The following is a 23,511-nucleotide window of genomic DNA, read 5'->3' on the forward strand; positions in this document are numbered from 1 at the left end:
TCTGTATCCTTTCCAATGCTTCCACATCCTTCCTATAGTGAGGTGACCAGAACTGGACACAGTACTCCAAGTGTGGCCTAACCAGAGTTTTATAGAGCTGCATCATTACATCGCAACTCTTAAACTCTATCCCTCGACTTATAAAAGCTAACACCCCATAAGCTTTCTTAACTACCCTATCCACCTGTGAGGCAACTTTCAGGGATCTGTGGACATATTACAGGAAACTCTAGATCTAAGTTCGAAAGACCTCTGCCTCATCAGAAATCTGCACTGGGAACAAACTGCCGCTGTAAGAATCGATTGGGAAGTGAGTCAATTTAAGAAAATCAAGCGAGGTGTAAGGCAAGGGTGTGTGTTTTTCCCCGATTTATTTAATGTGTACAGTGAAACAATATTTCAAAAAATAAGAGACATCGTGGGAATCAAAGTTGGTGGCAGAAACATCAATAATTTCAGATATGCAGATGACACTGTTAATTGCAAGTACGGAGGAAGAACTACAAAAATGGGTCTTTCTATCAATTGCAAAAAGAAGGAGAATCCTATCTGCAGGCTGAGAATAAACAGGGAAGACATAAAAAAAGTACAGAACTTTGGCTACTTAGGAAGCTGGGTGACATCAGATGACAGGTGCGACATGGACATCAAAAGAAGAATAGGGATGGCAAAAGACACCTTTACGAGAATGAAGACTATACTGACCAACACTAAACTAGGCATGACAACCCGCCTCAGAGTACTGAAATGTTACCTTTATCCAGTTATGTTATATGGATCAGAATGTCGGACAATATCTAGTAACATGAGGAAACGAATTGAAGCAGCAGAGATGCGGTTTTTGAGGAGGATACAAAGAATATCATGGATGAAACGAATATCTAACGAGGATGTCATGAACAGAGCAAACACAAAAAGAGAAATAATGTATGCAAACATGAAAAGGCAACATAACTTTATTGGACGTGTGATTCGGAAAGCGGAGTTAGAATGCACGGTAATTATGAGAAAGATTGAAGGGAAGAAAGCAAAAGGAAGGCAAAGACAAATACTAATAGAGACAGCAGACAGAGAACTGGAAATGAATACCAATGAATTGATCCACTTGACCCAAAACAGCAGTGTGTGGGCCATGACAGTCAAAGCTCAATCTGGGCACAGCACCTGATGATGATGATGAACACAGCCGCCTCCATCACCATCCCCGGCAGCACGTTCCACTCACTCACCACCATCTGTGTTAAAACAAAACCTCCCTTGCTGCCAAACGCCTTAAAAGTTAGCCCCCCACCCCCGTATTAGCTATTTCCATCCGAGGAAAGGCGCTCGAGCTGCCAACGCTATCTATCGTCTTGCGCGCCACCTGTCCTCGTCCACTTGAAAGAGAACAGCCGCAGCTCACTTGACCTTTCCTCACGAGACAAAAGTCTCTAATCCAGGCAGCACTCCTCGTAAGTCTCTGCACAAGCTCCATAGCTTCAACATCTTTCCCGTCAAGAGGTGACCAGAACAGAACACGATATTCTGAGTCCCAACAGGTGCACAATGTCAGAGGAGTGTAAGCAACGTACATCCTGAAATTCCTTTTCTTCGCAAACATCCACGCAGACAGAGGAGTGCCCCAAACAATGAACGACCGTTAAATATTAGGACCCCAAAGCCCCCCCCCCACACACAAGCAGCAGCAAGGCAATAACCCTCCCCCAGCAACAAAAAGCACCGGGCACTCAAGGGTGCAGCAAAGCATCAATAAAGACACACACTTGCAGTACCCCAAAAACTACTCGTTCACCCAGTAATTTGACATACCACAGGTTATCTCTCTCTCTCTCTCTCTCTCTCTCTCTCTCAAGTGTGGCACAACCAGGGTTTTACAGCATTACCTTGCAGCTCTTGAACGAAGTTCCCCGACTTACGAAGGTAAGCGGTCCGTGCATCATAACAAGCCCAACAGTTAGCCCTGCAATGTCGGACTTGCCCCCCAAGAACCCTCTGTCCCTCCACCCTGTCAAGAATCCTGGCCTCTATTCTGCCCTCCAGTTCGACTGGCCTCACACGTCATCTGGACTGAACTCCATCTGCCCCTTCTCAGCTCAGCCCAGCTCTGCACCCTGTCAATGTCTCTGTGATCTACCACAGCCTTCCCCACCATCCACAGCATCGGAGACCCGCAAGCACCAACTCACCTCATGCAAGTCGTTTATAGTAGAAGATTGAGGGGGGACTTGATAAGAGGTATTTACAATTATGAGGGAGATAGATAGAGTTGACGTGGATAGGCTTTTTCCATTGAGAGTGGGGGAGATTCAAACAAGAGGACATGAGTTGAGAGTTAAAGGGCAAAAGTTTAGGGGTAACATGAGGGGGAACTCCTTTACTCAGAGAGTGGTAGCTGTGTGGAACGAGCTTCCAGCAGAAATGGTTGAGGCAAGTTCGATGTTGTCGTTTAAAGTTAAATTGGACAATTATAACGGACAGGAAAGGAATGGAGGGTTATGGGCTGAGTGCAGGTCGGTGGGACTAGGTGGGATTAAGAGTTTGGCATGGACTAGAAGGGCCAAGATGGCCTATTTCTGTGCTGTAATTGATATATGGTTTTACATATATGAAACAAATCCCAAATAGCAGGGGTCTCAGAACAGATCCCTGCAGAAAACTACAGGTCACTGCCCTCATGACAGAATACCTCTGCCTTCTGTGTGCAAGCCAATTCTCAATGCACAGCCACGTTTCCTGGCTGTCACGCATCCTGGCTTTGTGTATGGGCACTGTCAAACGCCTTGCCCAGATCCACACACCACATCCACTGCCCTGCCGTCGTCAGTTTGTTTTGCAACTCCCTCAAAAAATTTAATCAGGATCATACCTTACCCCTTGAGAAGCCACGCTGACTATCCCTAACCAGACGATGATTGTCCAAATGCTCATAAATAGTCTCCCTAAATGGCTGCTGTGACACGTCTAGTGTGGTAGTGTTCTGGGTAGTGCTTGTCACGCTCACTTTCAGCTTTCAACTGAGACTGGGGCATCTCAGGATCTCCGTACCTTCCACCCAGGTCATGATGATCATCACCCATCGTCCTTCGAGACAGATGGAGGCCACCCACCACTCTCTCCAAGAATCCTCGCCAATAGTTTGCCCATCGCTGGCACGGCTCTGACTGGCGTCGCATTCCCAGGGCTCTCCTTACTACCTTTCCTGACCAAAGGACGAGCATTTACCACCCTTCAATCCTCTTATACGACTCCTGTGGCCAGGCCAGTGAGGGGGCAAAGGTACCGCAATCTCCCCCACACACCCCCCACCCCACCAACTCCCCGTGGAAACCTGGGGCATATCCCGTCCAACCCCAGGGACTTGTCCATCCATCTAAAGTTCCTCCTTCTCGGCATCAGCCTGCAAGATGGGCCCATTCTACGTGGTCCTCACAGGTCTTTCACTTACCAAGCCGCCGCGCGGGACAGACCCAGCTGGCCCCTTGAGCCGCACTGCCCGGCGATCCGAGCCCGGTTCACCGGTGGGACCTGGGGCCACGGGAGGAACCCAGAGCAAACCGGCGCGGCCACGGCGAGAGAAAGCACAAGCTACCGACGGGCATCCCCGGTGGCGGGGATCGAACCTGGCCGACACTGCAAACCACGTCGCCCCAGAACTGACGCTCACTCTCGGCTCAAATCTGACCTGAGGGCGCCGCCTGCGTAGAGTCTACCCACTCTTCCTGTGACCGCATGGGGCTCCCCGCCCCCGCCCCCCCCCCGAACTCCCCGGGGGCTCCAATTTCCTCAACACCCACACATAGGTGGAGTGGGGGGGGGGTGAATTGGAGACCGTAAATATCCTCTCCACCCCTCCCCCATTACTAGATCAGGAGAATCAGGGAGGAGGGGGTTAATGACAATGTCAGACCATGAGGCATTATCAATTTCAGCTGATTTATTTGCCCCCTCAGCCCCATTCTCCTGCCTTCTGCCCGTAATCAGACTGTAAGCTACAGGAGCAGAAGTAGGACATTTGGCCCATCGAGCCTGCTCCTGCCATTCAATCATGGGCTGATCCAATTCTCCAGTCATCACCACTCTCCTGCCTTCCCCCCATACCCTTTGATGCCCTGGCTAATCAAGAACCTATCTACCTCTGCCTTAAGTGCACCCAGTGACTTGCAACCCCTTCATTCCAAATCTTTGACACCCTTCCTAATTAAGACTCTATCAACCTCCCCTTTAAACAATTGGATACCCAATGACCTGCCCTGCACTGCGCCTGTATAATGACTTCCACAGATACACCACCCTCTGGCTAAGAGGGGAGAATTTTTGAGGAAGGGCCACCGTGAGATTCGTGTAGGTGGGTGGAGGGTTGGGAAAGAGAAGGGAGGAAGCACAGCCACGTGCAACAGAGTCGTGCAGCACAGAAAAAGCCTCGACTGCCCCACTCTTCAATGCTAGCCTGGACTCCCATCCAATCCCATTTACTAGCATTTGCCCAAAATCCCTCTAAACTTTTGCCCAAACACCACACACACCTCTCCCCACCTTCCCTTGCTCCTCTCCCTCGCCTACTTTCCCTCATTCCCCCCTCTTGCTCACATAACCGCATTCTTCCTCCACGTACCTGGGGAGGTGATGGTGGTGGTGGTGGGGGGGTGCACCTACGTGACAGACGTGAGTGGAAACCAACACAGAGTACAAGAAGGGCCAGAGTCACCTCTACTTCCTGAGGAGATTGAGGTCCTTAGGAGTTTGCAGGCCTCTCCTTCACATGTTCTACCAGTCTGTTGTCACCAGTCCAATCTTCTTTGTGGTGGTGTGCTGGGGCAATGGCACCAACACGGGTGATGCCAACAGGCTCAATAAACTGATTAGAAAGACTGGCTCTGTAATAGAAGTCAAACTGGACACACTGTGGTAGAACAAAGGACCCTATGGAAAACCTGGTAATTCTAGACAATGTTTCCCACCTTCTGCATGCCACTTTGGCTGAACAGAGGAACACTTCTAGTAATAAACTGAGACAACTGTGCTGCTCCAAACAGCGCAGTATGAGGTCATTCTTGCCCTCAGCCATTAGGCTTTATAATGCATCAACCTATAGCTGGGGAGGTGATGACTCTTTCCCTCCTGTTAGAGGTAACTTTTTTTTATTCTTTTGTACTTCACTTCTAATATTTATATCTGTGCACTTGTAACACTGCTATGACACTGTAATATCCTCTGGGATCAATTAATTATCTACCTCTTCCCACTCTCCACCACCTCAGCCATCCATCCCTCTTTCACATGAACAACTGCTCTCCCTCCCCTCCCACCCTCCACCCCACACCACGCTCTCTCCCCAGTTTCAAGTACTCCTCCCTTCCACCTTATTCCCTCCGTCGCCTTCCCCTCACGTTACCTCCTTCACTCACCCTCACTCCCTCCTCTTCCCCACTCACGACATTAACACCCCAACCTAATCACCCTCGGCTCACCCTTCATTCCCTTCCCTGCTCACCCATCCATCTCGACTCAGCTTTTCCTCCCTCACTCAATAACAATCGCCCTCCCGATCACCTCCCTCCCTCCATCCCTCCCTCATTAAAAATCTCCCTCCCTCCGACCCTCATTAACAATCTCCCTCCCTCCATCCCTCATTAACAATCTCCCTCCCTCCGACCCTCAGTAACAATCTCCCTCCCTCCATCCCTCATTAACAATCTCCCTCCCTCCGACCCTCATTAACAATCTCCCTCCCTCCATCCCTCATTAACAATCTCCCTCCCTCCGACCCTCAGTAACAATCTCCCTCCCTCCATCCCTCATTAACAATCTTCCTCCATCCCTCCCTCATTAACAATCTCCCTTCCTCCGACCCTCATTAACAATCTCCCTCCCTCCGACCCTCATTAAGAATCTCCCTCCCTCCGACCCTCAGTACCAATCTCCCTCCCATCACCTCCCTCCCTCCGACCCTCAATAACAATCTCCCTCCCATCACCTACCTCCCTCATTAACAATCTCCCTCCCTCCGACCCTCATTAACAATCTCCCTCCCTCCGACCCTCAATAACAATCTCCCTCCCATCACCTCCCTCCCTCATTAACAATCTCCCTCCCTCCGACCCTCATTAACAATCTCCCTCCCTCCATCCCTCATTAACAATCTCCCTCCCTCCGACCCTCATTAACAATCTCCCTCCCTCTGACCCTCAGTACCAATCTCCCTCCCATCACCTCCCTCCCTCAATAACAATCTCCCTCCCTCCGACCCTCAATAACAATCTCCCTCCCATCACCTACCTCCCTCATTAACAATCTCCCTCCCTCCGACCCTCATTAACAATCTCCCTCCCTCCGACCCTCAATAACAATCTCCCTCCCATCACCTCCCTCCCTCATTAACAATCTCCCTCCCTCCGACCCTCATTAACAATCTCCCTTCCTCCATCCCTCATTAACAATCTCCCTCCCTCCGACCCTCAGTAACAATCTCCCTCCCTCCATCCCTCATTAACAATCTCCCTTCCTCCGACCCTCATTAACAATCTCCCTCCCTCCGACCCTCATTAAGAATCTCCCTCCCTCCGACCCTCAGTTCAATCTCCCTCCCATCACCTCCCTCCCTCAATAACAATCTCCCTCCCTCCGACCCTCAATAACAATCTCCCTCCCATCACCTACCTCCCTCATTAACAATCTCCCTCCCTCCGACCCTCATTAACAATCTCCCTCCCTCCGACCCTCAATAACAATCTCCCTCCCATCACCTACCTCCCTCATTAACAATCTCCCTCCATCCCTCCCTCATTAACAATCTCCCTCCCTCCGACCCTCATTAACAATCTCCCTCCCTCCATCCCTCATTAACAATCTCCCTCCCTCCGACCCTCATTAACAATCTCCCTCCCTCCGACCCTCATTAACAATCTCCCTCCCATCACCTCCCTCCCTCAATAACAATCTCCCTCCATCCCTCCCTCATTAACAATCTCCCTCCCTCCGACCCTCATTAACAATCTCCCTCCATCCCTCCCTCATTAACAATCTCCCTCCCTCCGACCCTCATTAACAATCTCCCTCCCTCCGACCCTCATTAACAATCTCCCTCCCTCCGACCCTCAATAACAATCTCCCTCCATCCCTCCCTCATTAACAATCTCCCTCCCTCCGACCCTCATTAACAATCTCCCTCCATCCCTCCCTCATTAACAATCTCCCTCCCTCCGACCCTCAATAACAAACTCACCTCACTCACTCACTCACTCACCAGGTCTCCACGCTGCCGAACTAGGCCGGACGTGACGTCGTTCACCCGGAAGTGGGGCATTGGAGGCCGTCGGCCAGCGGTGACCCGGAAGTGGGGCGCTGTGGGCGGAGGCGGCGGCGATGAAGCGGATGGAGCCGGACCCGGAGCGGCAGCGGTTCCCGCACAGCTTGGTGTGGACTCCCATTCCCGTGCTGTCGTGAGTGCCAGTCGCTCCTGGGCCCCGGGCCCCGGCCCTTATCCGACCCGCGCTGTCACCATGAGCAGCTTCAACTCAACTTCCACCTCAGTCCAGACCCTGACCCCCGACCCTTAACCCTGACCCCACTTCGTCCCCTCTGTTAAACCCTGAGCCCTGACCCCTGACCCCACTCACCCCCTCCGTCCCTGAAACCCTGGCCGGACGACTCGGTCCAGCTCATGACCCCCGACCGCACCACTCCCCTTGAACCCTGACCCCTCCCTTAAACCCTGACCTCGCCTCCCCTGTCCGGCACCTCAATCCAGCCCCTGACCCCGACCTCCCCTCTCCCCTGGACAGACCCCTCACCATACCGGTGGTGTCTCCAGTGTTGAGCGACGTCAGTGCCAAACAGAATCAGGTTTAATAAATTTGTTACCTCTGTGGTATCAGTACAGTGCATCATAAATATAGAGAAATAAACTGAGGTACATATAAACGTATACCGTGTATAAATATGTAAATTAAATAGTTAAGTTAAGATACGTAGTGTAAAGATAACAGAAATAAATAAAAATCGGTAGTGTTCATGGGTTGAAAATCTATTTAGAAATCGTAAGGCAGAGGGGAAGAAGCTGTTCCTGAATTGTTGAGTGTGTGCCTTCAGGCTTCTGTACCTCCTTTCAGATGGTAGCAATGAGAGGAGGGCATGTCCCTGATGATGACAGGGGTCTTTAATAATGAAGGCCACCTTTCTCAGACGCTGCTCCTTCAAGATGTCTTGGATCTACGGAGACTAGTGGGCGAGATGGAGCTGACTAACTTTACAACTTTCTCTAGCTTCTTTCAGTCCTGTGCAGTAGACCCCACCCCCAAATACCAGACAGTGATGCAGCCAGTCAGAAAGCTCCACTCTATCAAAACCGCTCACCTCATTCCCCGAATCCTGGCCTGGGCTTCTCCATCCCAGCAAGCCCCTGCCCCATCCCTATCCCGTGTCCGTGCTGTTGTGAGGACGAGCCTCGGCCTCAGCCCCACGGCCTCTCTTCAAGCCCCTGGCCCGGCCTCATCCTGACCCCTGAAGTCGCCCCTCCCCACCCTGTGATATTGTGGGTACGACCAGAGCGTAGACCCACCCCCCCAATTCGACTTCACCTCGTCTCTGACCACTCATATGTCCTCCTCAACTCCCTCCTCCCCTCTCCCTCTCTCACTCACTGTCTGCTCATCCCTCTCTACAGTTGGATCTTCCCCTTTATTGGGCACATGGGAATCTGCACCCTCTCTGGCATCATCCGTGACTTTGCGGGACCCTACTACGTCTCTGTGAGTATCTGTGGTGGATCCCGCCTGAGCGTGCTTGTTTATGCGTTCGGTCCTCGGCTCGGGGTCCCAGTGTGGGATTGCACTCACCCCTCACATTTCTCCTTGCAGGAGGACAACATGGCGTTCGGCAGCCCAACCAAGTGAGTGAACTCTGCGGGTCGTCAGTGTGTGTCTGTACAGAGTGGCAGCTAGGTGTGTTCAGACAGTCTGTGTACGCGCTGACGGGACGGTGTACAGAGACTGTGTGTGTGGTGACGGGATGGTATACAGAGAATGTTTCTGTGGTGATGGGACGGTATACAGAGACTGTGTTTGTGGTGACGGGACGTTATACAGAGACTGTGTTTGTGGTGATGGGACGGTATACAGAGACTGTGTTTGTGATGGGACGGTATACAGAGACTGTGTGTATGGTGGCGGGACGGTATACAGAGACTGTGTGTATGGTGGCGGGACGGTATATAGAGACTGTGTGTATGGTGGCAGGACGGTATACAGAGACTGTGTGTATGGTGACGGGATGGTATACAGAGACTGTGTTTGTGGTGATGGGACAGTATACAGAGACTGTGTTTGTGACGGGACAGTATACAGAGACTGTGTGTATGGTGGCGGGATGGTATACAGAGACTGTGTTTGTGACGGGACGGTATACAGACTGTGTGTATGGTGATGGGATGGTATACAGAGACTGTGTTTGTGGTGATGGGACGGTATACAGAGACTGTGTGTATGGTGGCGGGACGGTATACAGAGACTGTGTGTATGGTGATGGGACGGTATACAGCGAATGTGTGTGTGGTGATGGCTGATTTTCGGAGCCAAGGCAGTTTTTACCACTCGGGGTAAAAGAGAGGCAAGATTGCGCAGGCCCATGACGTCAGCCAGTAGAGCGCTTAAGGTTTAAAAAGAAGACCGCCATATCCAGCGGGCAGCAGAGTGATAGGACTTTGGCTCAACGGGCTTAGGCAGTAACGGGTCAAAGCGAGGTAGGTTTACCGGTGTTAGTTGCAGAATGGAGGAAGTATGTGTGTGAGGCCAGTTTTCTGTGCTCAGTGTCAGATTTGGGACATCCTGGAGTCTCCCAGCCTCCCAGACGGCCGTATCTGCACCAGGTGTGTCGAGCTGCAGCTCCTAAGGGACCGAGTTAGGGAACTGGAGATGCACCTCGATGACCTTCGCCTGGTCAGGGAGAACGAGGAGGTGATAGATAGGAGTTATAGGCAGGTAGTCACACCAGTGCATGGGAGACAAGTGGTCATGGTCAGGAGGGGGACGGGTAAGAGTCAGGTACTAGAGAGTACCCCTGTGGCTGTGCCCCTTAACAATAGGTACTCCTGTTTGAGTACTGTTGGGGGGGACAACCTACCTGGGGGAAGTGACATTGGCCATGCCTCCAGCACAGAACCTGGCCCTGTGGCTCAGAAGGGTAGGGAAAGGAAGAGGAAGGCAGTAGTGATAGGGGACTCTATAGTTAGGGGGTCAGACAGGCGATTCTGTGGATGCAGGAAAGAAACTCGGATGGTAGTTTGCCTCCTAGGTGCCAGGGTCTGGGATGTTTCAGATCGCGTCCAAGATATCCTGCAGTGGGAGGGAGAACAGCCAGAGGTTGTGGTACATATTGCTACCAATGACATAGGTAGAAAAAGGAAGAGGTCCTGAAAAAAGAGTACAGGAAGTTAGGAACGAAGTCGAGAAGCGGGACCTCAAAGGTAGTAATCTCTGGATTACTGCCTGTGCCACGTGACAGTGAGAACAGGAATAGAATGAGGTGGAGGATAAATGCGTGGCTGAGAGATTGGAACAGGAAGCAGGGATTCAGCTTTCTGGATCATTGGGACCTGTACAAGAAGGACGGGTTGCACTTGAATCCCAGGGAGACCAATATCCTCGTAGGGAGGTTTGCTAAGGCTACTGGGGAGAGTTTAAACTAGAATTGTTGGGGGGTGGGAACCGAACTGAAGAGACAGGGGAAGAGGAGATTGGCTCACAAATAGAGAAAGCTTGTAGACAGTGCGAGAGGGAGAATAGGTAGGTGATAGAGAAGGAATGCGATCAGACCGAAGGTTTGAGTTGTGTCTATTTTAACACAAGGAGTGTTGTGAACAAAGCGGATGAGCTTAGAGCGTGGATCAGTGTTTGGAGATAGGATGTGGTGGCCATTACAGAGACTTGGGTGGCTCAGGGACAGGAATGATTACTTCAAGTGCCAGGTTTTAGATGTTTCAGAAAGGACAGGGAAGGAGACAAAACAGGTGGGGGCGTGGCACTGTTGATCAGAGATCGTGTCATGGCTGCAGAAAAGGTGGACGCCATGGAGGGATTGTCTATGGAGTCTCTGTGGGTGGAGGTTAGGGACAGGAAGGGGTCAATAACTTTACTGGGTGTTTTTTTATAGGTCGCCCAATAGTAACAGGGATATTGAGGAGCAGATAGGGAAACAGATCCTGGAAAGGTGTAGTAATAACAGAGTTGTCGTGATGGGAGAGTTTAATTTCCCAAATATCGATTGGCATCTCCCTAGAGCAAGGGGTCTAGATGGGGTGGAGTTTGTTAGGTGTGTTCAGGAAGGTTTCTTGACTTAATATGTAGATAAGCCTACAGGAGGAGAGGCTGTACGTGATTTAGTATTGAGAAATGGACGTGGTCAGGTGTCAGATCTCTCAGTGGGAGAGCATTTTGGAGATAGTGGTCATAATTCTATCTCCTTTACAATATCATTGCAGAGAGATAGGAACAGATAAGTTAGAAAAGCATTTAATTGGAGTAAGGGGAATTATGAGGCTATCAGACAGGAAATTGGAAGCTTAAATGGAAACAGATGTTCTCAGGGAAAAGTACAGAAGAAATGCGGCAAATGTTCAGGGGATATTTGTGTGGAGTTCTGCATAGGTAAGTTCCAATGAGACAGGGAAATTATGGTAGGGTGCAGGAACTGTGGTGTAGAAAGGCTGTAATGAATCTAGTCAAGAAGAAATGAAAAGCTTACAAAAGGTTCAGAGAGCTAGGTACTGTTAGAGATCTAGAAGATTATAAGGCTAATAGGAAGGAGCTTAAGAAGGAAATCAGGAGAGCCAGAAGGGGCCACGAGAAGGCCTTGGCAGGCAGAATCAAGGAAAACCCCAAGGCATTCTACAAGTATGTGAACAGCAAGAGGATAAGACGTGAGAGAATAGGACCTATCAAGTGTGACAACGGAAAAGTGTGTATGGAACCAGAGGAAATAGCAGGGGTATTTAATGAATACTTTACTTCAGTATTCACTACGGAAAAGGATCTTGGTGATTGTAGTGATGACTTGCAGCAGACTGAAAAGCTTGAGCATGTAGATATTAAGAAAGAGGATGTGTTGGAGCTTTTGGAAAGCATCAAGTTGGATAAGTCGCCGGGACCTGACGAGATGTGCCCCAGGCTACTGTGGGAGGCGAGGGAGGAGATTGCTGAGCCTCTGGCGATGATCTTTACATCATCAATGGGACGGGAGAGGTTCCAGAGGATTGGAGGGTTGCAGATGTTGTTCCCTTATTCAAGAAAGGGAGTAGAGATAGCCCAGGAAATTATAGACCAGTGAGTCTTACCTCAGTGGTTGGTAAGTTGTTGGAGAAGATCCTGAGAGGCAGGATTTATGAACATTTGCAGAGGTACAATATGATTAGGAGTAGTCAGCATGGCTTTGTCAAGGGCAGGTCGTGCCTTACGAGCCTGATTGAATTTTTTGAGGATGTGACTAAACACATTGATGAAGGAAGAGCAGTCGATATAGTGTATATGGATTTCAGCAAGGCATTTGATAAGGTACCCCATGCGAGGCTTATTGAGAAATAAAGGAGGCATGGGGTCCAAGGGGACATTGCTTTGTGGATCCAGAACTGGCTTGTCCACAGAAGGCAAAGAGTGGTCGTAGACAGGTCATATTCTGCATGGAGGCCGGTGACCAGTGGTGTGCCTCAGGGATTTGTTCTGGGACCCCTGCTCTTTGTGATTTTTATAAATGATCTAGATGAGGAAGTGAAGGGGTGGGTTAGTAAATTTGCTGATGACACAAAGGTTGGGGGTGTTGTGGATAGTGTGGAGGGCTGTCAGAGGTTACAGCGGGACATTGAAAGGATGCCAAACTGGGCTGAGAAGTGGCAGATGGAGTTCAACCCAGATAAGTGTGAAGTGGTTCATTATGATGGGTCAAATATGATGGTAGAATATTACCATATAACAATTACAGCACGGAAACAGGCCACCTCGGCCCTTCTAGTCCGTGCCGAACTCTTACTCTCACCTAGTCCCACCGACCTGCACTCAGCCCATAACCCTCCATTCCTTTCCTGTCCATATAGCTGTCCAGTTTAACTTTAAATGACAACATCAAACCATTAATATAGTATTAATGGTAAGACTCTTGGCAGTGTGGAGGATCAGAGGGATCTTGGGGTCCGAGTCTATTGGATGCTCAAAGCAGCTACGCAAGTTGACTCTGTGGTTATGGTGCATTGGTCTTCATCAATGGTGGAAATGAATTTATGAGCCGAGAGGTAATGTTGCAGCTGTGTAGGATCCTGGTCAGAGCCCACTTGGAGTACTGTGCTCAGTTCTGGTCGCCTCACACAGGAAGGATGTGGAAACCATAGAAAGGGTGCAGAGGAGATTTACAAGGATGTTGCCTGGATTGGGGAGCATGCCTTATGAGAATAGGTTAAGTGAACTCAGCCTCTTCACCTTGGAGCGATGGAGGATGAGAGGTGACCTGATAGAGGTGTATAAGATGATGAGAGGCATTGATCGTGTGGATAATCAGAGAATTTTTTCCAGGGCTGAAATGGTTGTCACAAGAGGACACAGGTTTAAGGTGCTGGGGAGTAGGTACAGAGGAGATGTCAGGGGTAAGTTTTTTACTCAGAGAGTGGTGAGTGCGTGGAATGGGCTGCCGGCAATGCTGGTGGAGGCAGATACAATAGGGTATGAGACTTTTGGATAGGTACATCGAGCTTAGTAAAATGGAGGGCGATAGGTAAAGCCTAGTAATTTCTAAGGTAGGGACATGTTCAGCACAACTTTGAGGGCCAAAGGGCCTGTATTGTGCTGTAGGTTTTCTATGTTTCTATGTATGCAGAGACTGTGTGGTGACGGGACGTTATACAGAGACTCTGTGTGTGGGTGTGGTGACGGGACCTTATACGGAGTCTGTGTATGTGGGTCTGTTCTATTGGCACGCGAAACCGAGACTCTGTGTATGTGTCTGTGCAGAGTGATAGCCAAATGTGTTTAGATAGTGTGTGTGTGCTGACGGGATGGTAAACAGATTTGGTGTGTGGTGATGGGACGCTATAAAGAGACTGTGTGTTGTGTTGGGATGGTATACAGAGACTGTGTGTGTGATGACTGGACAGTATACAGAGACATTGTGTTTGGTGACGGGACACTATACAGAGTCTGTGTATGTGGGTCTGTTCTATTGGGACAGGAAACCAAGACTGTGTGTGTGCGTGCGTGTCTGTACGTGTCTGTACAGAGTGACAGCCAGGTGTGTTCAGATAGTGTGTGTGTGTGTGTGTGTGGTGATGGGTTCGTTATACAAAGACTCTGTGTGTGGTGACAGGACGGTATACAGAGAATGTTTCTGTGGTGATGGGATGCTTTACGGAGACTGTGTGTGTGGTGACGGGACGGTATACAGAGACAGTGTGTGTGGTGACAGGACGGTATACAGCGAATGTGTGTGTGGTGACGGGACGGTATACAGAGACTGTGTGAGTGTTGACGGGACGGTATACAGAGACTGTGTGTGTGGTGACGGGACGGTATACAGAGACTGTGTGTGTGGTGACGGGATGGTATAAAGAGATTGTGTGTGGTAACAGGATGGTATACAGAGACTGTGTGTGGTGACGGGTCGGTGATACAGAGACTGTGTGAGTGTTGACGGGATGGTATACAGAGACTGTGTGCATGTGGTGATAGGGCAGTATACAGAGATTGTGTGGTGACGGGACGCTATACAGAGACTGTGTGTGTGGTGACGGGACTCACTGTCTCTGTCTCTGGAGAATCTTATCCTCTGATGTCAAAGCCACAGACTCTCACAGCTACCTGGACTACACCTCGTCCCACCCTGCTACCCCTTCTCTGGATTCCTCCACCTCTGCTAGATCTGCTCTCAGGATAAGGGTTTTCTTTCTAGAATGAAGGAGATGTTCTCCTTTTTCAAAGAAGGGTCTTCCCTTTCTCCATAAGCGCTGCCCTTAACCACATCTCTTACATTTCAGGCACGTCTATTCTTACCCCATCCTCTCCCACCCTATCATGGATAGGGTTCCTCCTGTCCTCACCTACCATCCTCGTCCAGCACGTAATTCTCCAAAACTTCTGCCATCTCCAACAGGATCCCTCCATCTCACCAATCAACTTTTCCTGCCTTCCACTTTCTGCTTTCCACAGGGATCACTCTCTATGCGACTCCCTTGTCCATTCATCCCTCCCCACCGATCTCCTTACTGGCCCTTATCCTTGCAAGCGGAACAACTTCTACACCTGCCTCTGCGCCACCTCCATCACTACCTTTCAGGCCCCAAACAGTTCTTCCAGGTGAGTCTGTTGGAGTCATAAACTGTGCCCGGTCCTCCTGGTGTGGCCTCCTGTATATCAGCGTGGCCCGGTGTCGATTGGGCAGAATCTGCCAGAACAAGCAGGTTCTCCCAGTGGCCACTCATTTTAATTCCACTTCCCATTCCCATATGTACATCCATGGCTGCCTTCAGTGTTAGGATAAGCCCACAGAGTATGGAGGAACAGCACCTTATATTCTGTTTGCTTAGCCTCCAACCTGATGGCATGAACATCGATTTCTCAAACTTACAGTAATGCCTCCCGACCTCCCTCCCCCCCCCACACACCTCCATTTCCCATCCCTTTTTTCTTCTCTCATCTCATCTCACCTCACCAATCAACTTCCGAGCTCTTTACTTCATCCCTCCCCCTCCAGGTTTCACCTCTCACCTTGTGTTTCTCTCTTTCCCCTCCCCCCACTTTTCAAATCTACTCATCAGCTTTTTTTCTGCAGTCCTGACGAAGGGTCTCGGCCCAAAATGTCGGCTGTTTACTCTTTTCCACAGATGCTGCCTGACCTGCTGAGTTGCTCCAGCATTTTGTGTGTGTTGCTCGGATTTCCAGCATCTGCAGATGCAGATTGTCTCTTGTTTGTGAACAGAGATTCTGTGTGTGTATGTATGTACGTACATACGTGTACACGGGACGATGGGACGGTATACAGTGACTGTGTGTGTGTGTGTGTATACGTGTACACGGACGATGGGACGGTATACAGTGACTGTGTGTGTGTGTGTGTATACGTGTACACGGACGATGGGACGGTATACAGTGACTGTGTGTGTGTGTGTGTGTGTGTGTGTGTGTGTATACGTGTACCTGGGGTGATGGGATGGTGTACAGTGACTGTGTGTGTATATGTGTGTGTACGTGTACATGGGGCTATGGGACGGTATACAGTGACTGTGTGTATGTGTGTGTGTGTACGTGCACGTGTACACAGGGTGATGGGACGGTATACAGTGACTGCGTGGGTATATATACGTGTACACGGGGCGATGGGATGGTATAAAGTGACTGTGAGTGTGTCCCTGTGTGTATGTGTATACACATGTAGACAGGGCGATGGGACAGTATACAGTGACTGTGTGTGTGTACACAGGGCGATGGGACGGTATACAGTGACTGTGTATGTGTACACAGGGCGATGGGACGGTATACAGTGACTGTGTATGTGTACACAGGACGATGGGACGGTATACAGTGACTGTGTGTGTGTACATGTACACGGGGCGATGGGATGGTATACAGTGACTCTGTGTGTGTGTGTACGTGTACATGGGGCGATGGGATGGTATACAGTGACTGTGTGTGTACATGTACACGGGGCGATGGGACGGTATACAGTTACTGTGTGTGTGTGTGTACACGTTTACATGGGGCGATGGGACGGTATACAGTGACTCTGTATGTGTGTGTGTACGTGTACACAGGCCGATGGGATGGTATACAGTGACTCTGTGTGTGTGTACGTGTACATGGGGTGATGGGATGGTATAAAGTGACTGTGAGTGTGTCCCTGTGTGTATGTGTATACACATGTACACAGGGCGATGGGACAGTATACAGTGACTGTGTGTGTGTACGTGTACACAGGGCGACGGAACGGTATACAGTTACTGTGTGTGTGTGTGTGTGTGTGTGTATACACGTTTACATGGTGCGATGGGACGGTATACAGTGACTGTGTGTGTGTACGTCTACACAGGGCGATGGGACGGTATACAGTTACTGTGTGTGTGTGTGTGTGTGTACACGTTTACATGGGACGATGGGATGGTATACAGTGACTCTGTATGTGTGTGTGTGTACGTGTACACAGGGCGATGGGACGGTATACAGTGACTGTGTGTGTGTACGTCTACACAGGGCGATGGGACGGTATACAGTTACTGTGTGTGTGTGTGTGTGTGTACACGTTTACATGGGACGATGGGATGGTATACAGTGACTCTGTATGTGTGTGTGTGTACGTGTACACAGGGCGATGGGACGGTATACAGTTACTGTGTGTGTGTACATGTACACGGGGCGATGGGACGGTATACAGTTACTGTGTGTGTGTGTGTACACGTTTACATGGGACGATGGGATGGTATACAGTGACTCTGTATGTGTGTGTGTACGTGTACACAGGGCGATGGGACGGTATACAGTTACTGTGTGTGTGTACATGTACACGGGGCGATGGGACGGTATACAGTTACTGTGTGTGTGTGTGTGTGTGTGTGTACACGTTTACATGGGACGATGGGATGGTATACAGTGACTCTGTATGTGTGTGTGTACGTGTACACAGGGCGATGGGACGGTATACAGTTACTGTGTGTGTGTACATGTACACGGGGCGATGGGACGGTATACAGTTACTGTGTGTGTGTGTGTGTGTACACGTTTACATGGGACGATGGGACGGTATACAGTGACTCTGTATGTGTGTGTGTACGTGTACACAGGCCGATGGGACGGTATACAGTGACTCTGTGTGTGTGTGTACGTGTACATGGGGTGATGGGATGGTATAAAGTGACTGTGAGTGTGTCCCTGTGTGTATGTGTATACACATGTACACAGGGCGATGGGACGGTATACAGTGACTGTGTGTGTACACAGGGCGATGGAACGGTATACAGTTACTGTGTGTGTGTGTGTGTGTGTACGTGTACATGGGGTGATGAGATGGTATACAGTGACTGTGTGTGTGTGTGTATGTTTACACGGGGCGATGGGATGGTATACAGTGAGTGTGTGTATATGCGTACGTACGTGTACACGGGGCGATGGGACGGTATACAGTGACTCTGTATGTGTGTGTGTACGTGTACACAGGCCGATGGGACGGTATACAGTGACTCTGTGTGTGTGTGTACGTGTACATGGGGTGATGGGATGGTATAAAGTGACTGTGAGTGTGTCCCTGTGTGTATGTGTATACACATGTACACAGGGCGATGGGACGGTATACAGTGACTGTGTGTGTACACAGGGCGATGGAACGGTATACAGTTACTGTGTGTGTGTGTGTGTGTGTGTACGTGTACATGGGGTGATGAGATGGTATACAGTGACTGTGTGTGTGTGTGTGTGTGTGTATGTTTACACGGGGCGATGGGATGGTATACAGTGAGTGTGTGTATATGCGTACGTACGTGTACACGGGGCGATGGGACGGTATACAGTGACTGTGTGTGTGTGTGTATACATGTACATGGGGTGATGGGATGGTATACAGTGACTCTGTGTGTGTATGTTTACACGGGGCGATGGGATGGTATACAGTGAGTGTGTGTGTGTGTATATACGTACGTACGTGCACACGGGGCGATGGGACGGTATATAGTGACTGTGAATGCGTCTCTGTGTGTGTGTATGTTTACACGGGGCGATGGGATGGTATACAGTGACTGTGTGTGTGTATATGTGTACACGGGGCGATGGGACCGTATACAGTGACTGTGTGTGTGTGTGTGTGTGTGTGTGTGTGTGTGTGTGTGTGTGTGTGGTAGGTGCCATGCCTTGCCCCCTGCTGACAGGCAGCAAGCTTCTTGTTAGTGTCTGATTACTGGTGTGGGACGTCTCGTTGCCTGCAGGTACTGGCAGCTGGACCCCGCCAAGGTTTACGCCATGGGATCAAACCCCTGGGACACGGGTGTGCTGGAGGCGTCCGAGGAGTACAAGCATCGGATGGTCTGTTCGCTCCCCCCCCCCCCCCCCCGGTTGACAAGGACTCTCCTGCTGTCCGTCTGTTCAGGGACCAGGTTGTCTGCGGGGTCCCGTTCTCCCTCTGATCTGGGACTAGGGTGTTCCCGCAGGGTCCCACTGCCCCTCCTAATTACTGGGCATCGTTCCACGTTCCTGATACGCCCCCAGAGGGCAGGGTGCATTCGCAGGGCCGCAGTGTCTCTCTGCCATGGGACTAGGGCTCTATACGGGGACCTCCTACCCACCCGGGGGCTAGCATGATGCTTCCAGTGTCCCATCGACCCAGGGAGCATTCTCCTCTCCCTCCCTTTGGGCTGGTCAGTGTCCAGAAGTTCCCGTTGCCACTCCATGCACGGATGCGACTACTGTGTCTCCAGGGTCCCTGTCTCCTCTTGTCCAGAGGGTGGGAATTCTCCTCGGGGTCTGGCTGCCCCTCCACTACTATGGGACAGACTGTGGGTATCAGCAGGGTCCTACTTACCCACTCCTTCAGTTCTCCTCAGGATCCTGCTGGAATTCTGCTCGGGGTCCGGCTGCCCCCCACCTCCCACTGCCCCTTTGCCACTATGGGACTGTCTGTGGGTATCAGAATGGTCTATATTTCCGACACCCCTCCGCTGTTGTCGGGGCCGTGAGAGCAGCCTGCAGGTCGATGGTACCCTGGTCTGGGGTGTGCTGTGCTGTTTCTGGCTGGTGGTAACGGCTTGCTTCCTCTTCCAGCACAACCTGTGCTGCGATAACTGCCACTCCCACGTGGCCATGGCCCTGAACCTGATGCGATACGAAAACAAGACCTCCTGGAACATGGTGAAGCTCTGCTTCCTGATGCTGGTGCACGGTCGCTATGTCAGGTAGGTGCTCTCCGCTGGTTCCCGAGGGTTAGCAGGGCCCTGGAGTCCTGCTGTGAATGGAAGGGCTGGGTTAAGCCAGCCCTGTGTCCCCATTCTCCATTCCCGGGTTGGGGAGCGAGGGGGTGAATCAGCCCTGTGTTGCCGCTCCCCATCCCTGGGCTGATTGAGCCCCGGATTCCTGCTCCCCCTCCTCAATGGGAGGGGGAGGGTGAACCAGCCCTGGATTTTTTTCCCACTCCCCACCCCTGGGTTGAGGAGGGAGGAGGGAGGAGGCGAATCAGCCCTGGTTTCCCGCTCCCCATCCCCGTGGCCCCTGGGCTGTTGTTTTCACCTGGAGCAGGGGTCAGTACCGTTCGCCGAGGGGCCCCTAATTTGGATGTGCACTGGGCTATTCCATTCACCCTTTGAAGAGGGGGGAGGATTTTGCAGGCCTCTACCCGGGTGGCTCGCCTGACCTCTTGCCTGGCAGAATGCTCCTGTTCCTGGCAGTGTCTGGACGCTTGGGGAGCGACGGGAAGGAATCAGGCTGTCTCAGATATCTGTCCTCTCTCTTTCCACCACCTCTTCCCCCCCACCCCGCCAGTTTTTCAGGATTTCTCCGTACCTGGCTGCCCTTCCTGCTGATCCTCACTGTCACTCTCGCCGTCGTACTGGCCTTCAGTCTGAGGTGATCCAGCACGGCCGGAAACACTGGAGGCCTCCTGGGACCGCGGCACCCTGACTCTCTTCATTCCGTCCGGTGACTCCCAGCTCATCGCTCGCCTCTCCCGACTGATACACGGCTCTGTACTGGACCCGCCCCAGGGGCAGGGGGCTGACGGCCAGCGCGGCGCAGAGAGATCTCCGCACTGCCCCTTTCCCAAAGAGCACACCACACGTCGGACATTCGGGGTGGTATGGTCTCCACTCCAGTGGTATGACGGTTTCTGCCCAATCCTTTATTTTACTCCAACAATTAAGACTCTAATGCAAAAGTTAAACGGTGCGAACGTTCAACTCGACCCTTTTCCAATCTCTGGATCCCCCTGAACCAAACCCATTGTTGGAACGATATGCGTCATCGTCACCCACCCCGGCAACGTTCCACCTCCTGCCCCCAATCCCGCCACCCACGATGTCAGGTCCGGAAATCTTCACCAGGACTGGGTATCTCTCACCTTTAAATTCCCAACGGCCCAGACCCCACTCCCCACCCCCCACCCTGTTTGTACTCTCCGGATGCCCTTTGAAATCCCCGGAAACCCTGTTTTCTGCCACCTTTAAAACCCGCTGCTCCCTACAGACTCACCACTTCCCCACTCCCTTTAATCTCCCCAGGACTCCATTTGCCATGCCTTGTATCCTGGACCCCGTTCCCCGCTTCTTTCAAACTCTGAGAACCCACCCCCCCCACTTAGCCTCTCCCCTTCAAATCCGCCGGACTCCCTTCCTTACACACAGGAAACTGTATTATTTTACTGGGTTACATCTAAATAAAAAGAACTAAAAGTGTACTGGAATGTGAATTAGGATAAGGTTGCAGAATACCTGTCGGTCACCCTGAAAGTGGTGGCCGTGTTGGCGAAGAAAGCATTCAGCGCACTTGCCTTTGTTGATCATAACACACTGAGCTCAAGACAGTGTTACGACTGGACACAACTGTGATGGAATTCCACTGGGAGTGTTGTGTGCAGTTCTGCTTCCCCAGAAGGTGTTTTTAGGCTATCGAGAATGTTGGCCTTCGTTGCGCGAGGGATTTAGTTTAAGTGCAGGGAGGTGACGCTGCAACTGTACAGAGGACTGGTGAGGCTTCCCCTGGAGTCCTGCATACAGTTCTGGTCTCCGGAACTTGAGGGAAAGATGCTCCCGGTTCATTCTGGAGAAGGGACCATGACTATTCAAAGGTTTCAAAGGTACACTTAATGTCAGAGAAATGTATACAATATGCATCCTGAAATTCTTTTTCTTTGCAACCATCTATGAAAACAGAGGAGTGCCCCAAAGAATGAATGGCAGTTAAATGTTAGAACCCTGAAGCCCCCCCCCCGCAGCTCCCCCTTCCCATGTGTAAGCAGCAGCAAAGCAACGATCCCCTTCCCCCACCAGCAAAAAAAGCATCGGCGGCCCCCACTGAGCACGCAAAGCTTCAGTAAAGACACAGACTTGCAGTACCCCACAGACTATTCATTCACCCAGTATTTGACATACCACAGGCCCTCTCCCTCCCTCAATAAGGGAAAAAGAGGTGCCTCTCTTCCACTGGAATGTGTGGAATTTGTTACTGCAGGCAATTGTGGAGGCCAGCTCCTTGGGTGTATTCAAGGTTCATGATTGGACATGGCATCAAAGGTTACAGGGAGAAGGCCGGGGAGTGGGGCTGAGGAGGAGGAGAAAGGGATCAGCCATGATTGAATGGCGGAGCAGACTCGATGAGCCAAATGGGCTAATTCTGCTCCTGTGTCTTACAGTATTCAACATATAAAATTATGAAAGAAGTATATAAGATGTTGGCAGGAAAGTTGCTTTCACTGGTGGGTGACAGCAGAACAAGGAGACGTGGCTTCAAGATTCAGGACCGAGATGAGGAGAAACTGCTTTTCCCAGAGGAAAGAAATAGAATCTGAGTAATTGTCTGCCTCAGGGAACAGTAGAGGGTACTTTATTAAATGGATTTAAGATACAATTATATAATTGCATAGCAGAGCAATTAATGGCTGTAGGTGTTGGATCCAGATATGATATAGTCCAGGAGGTTTGAATGGGGTGAAAATCTTGTGGAAAAAATAGTTAACCAACTTACTGGATTGCAGGGGCTCCCAAGCCTCTTTATGCCATGGACCAATACCATTAAAGGGCTAAGAGAGTTGTAAAAGAGCGCCTGAAGGCTTTATGTGTCAATGCAAGGAGCATTCGTAATAAGGTGGATGAATTGAAAGTGCAGATTGTTATTAATGATTATGATATAGTTGGGATCACAGAGACATGGCTCCAGGGTGACCAGGGATGGGAGCTCAACGTTCAGGGATATTCAATATTCAGGAGGGATAGACATGAAGGAAGGGGAGGTGGGGTGGCGTTGCTGGTTAAAAAAGAGATTAACGCAATAGAAAGGAAGGACATAAGCCGGGAAGATGTGGAATCGATATGGGTAGAGCTGCGTAACACTAAGGGGCAGAAGACGCTGGTGGGAGTTGTGTACAGGCCACCTAACAGTAGCAGTGAGGTCGGAGATGGTATTAAACAGGAAATTAGAAATGTGTGCAATAAAGGAACAGCAGTTATAATGGGTGACTTCAATCTACATGTAGACTGGGTGAACCAAATTGGTAAAGGTGCTGAGGAAGAGGATTTCTTGGAATGTATGCGGGATGGTTTTTTGAACCAACATGTCGAGGAACCGACTAGAGAGCAGGCTATTCTGGACTGGGTTTTGAGCAATGAGGAAGGGTTAATTAGCGATCTTGTCGTGAGAGGCCCCTTGGGTAAGAGTGACCATAATATGGTGGAATTCTTCATTAACATGGAGAGTGACGTAGTTAATTCAGAAACAAAGGTTCTGAACTTAAAGAGGGGTAACTTTGAAGGTATGAGACGTGAATTAGCTAAGATAGACTGGCAAATGACACTTCGAGGAT

At 50.5% G+C, this 23,511-nt stretch overlaps 2 protein-coding genes across 3 annotated transcripts in view; one reads left to right on the plus strand and one right to left on the minus strand.

Moving 5' to 3' along the window:
* The window catches only part of nop2 (NOP2 nucleolar protein homolog (yeast)), a 58,247-nt gene extending 50,894 nt beyond the window's left edge, over window positions 1–7,353 (minus strand). The window contains exon 1 of one of the 2 annotated variants that reach the window (XM_063036694.1): window positions 7,244–7,353. The gene's annotated coding sequence lies outside the window, so the exon portion shown is untranslated. Of the gene's footprint in view, window positions 1–7,222 lie in introns of both variants that reach the window. The other variant, XM_063036693.1, reaches the window with a different exon arrangement.
* Window positions 7,286–21,390, plus strand: LOC134339910 (transmembrane protein 222-like). The gene is made up of 6 exons (XM_063036696.1): window positions 7,286–7,439; window positions 8,663–8,747; window positions 8,856–8,887; window positions 18,935–19,031; window positions 19,767–19,897; window positions 20,481–21,390. The coding sequence occupies exons 1-6, from the start codon at window positions 7,363–7,365 to the stop codon at window positions 20,566–20,568; spliced, it is 510 nt and encodes a 169-aa protein (XP_062892766.1). The 5' UTR covers window positions 7,286–7,362; the 3' UTR covers window positions 20,569–21,390.
* Window positions 21,391–23,511: the final 2,121 nt, after the last annotated feature.

This window comes from Mobula hypostoma, chromosome 31, assembly GCF_963921235.1.
Source record: "Mobula hypostoma chromosome 31, sMobHyp1.1, whole genome shotgun sequence".
In the NCBI taxonomy this organism is placed as follows: Eukaryota; Metazoa; Chordata; class Chondrichthyes; order Myliobatiformes; family Myliobatidae; genus Mobula; species Mobula hypostoma.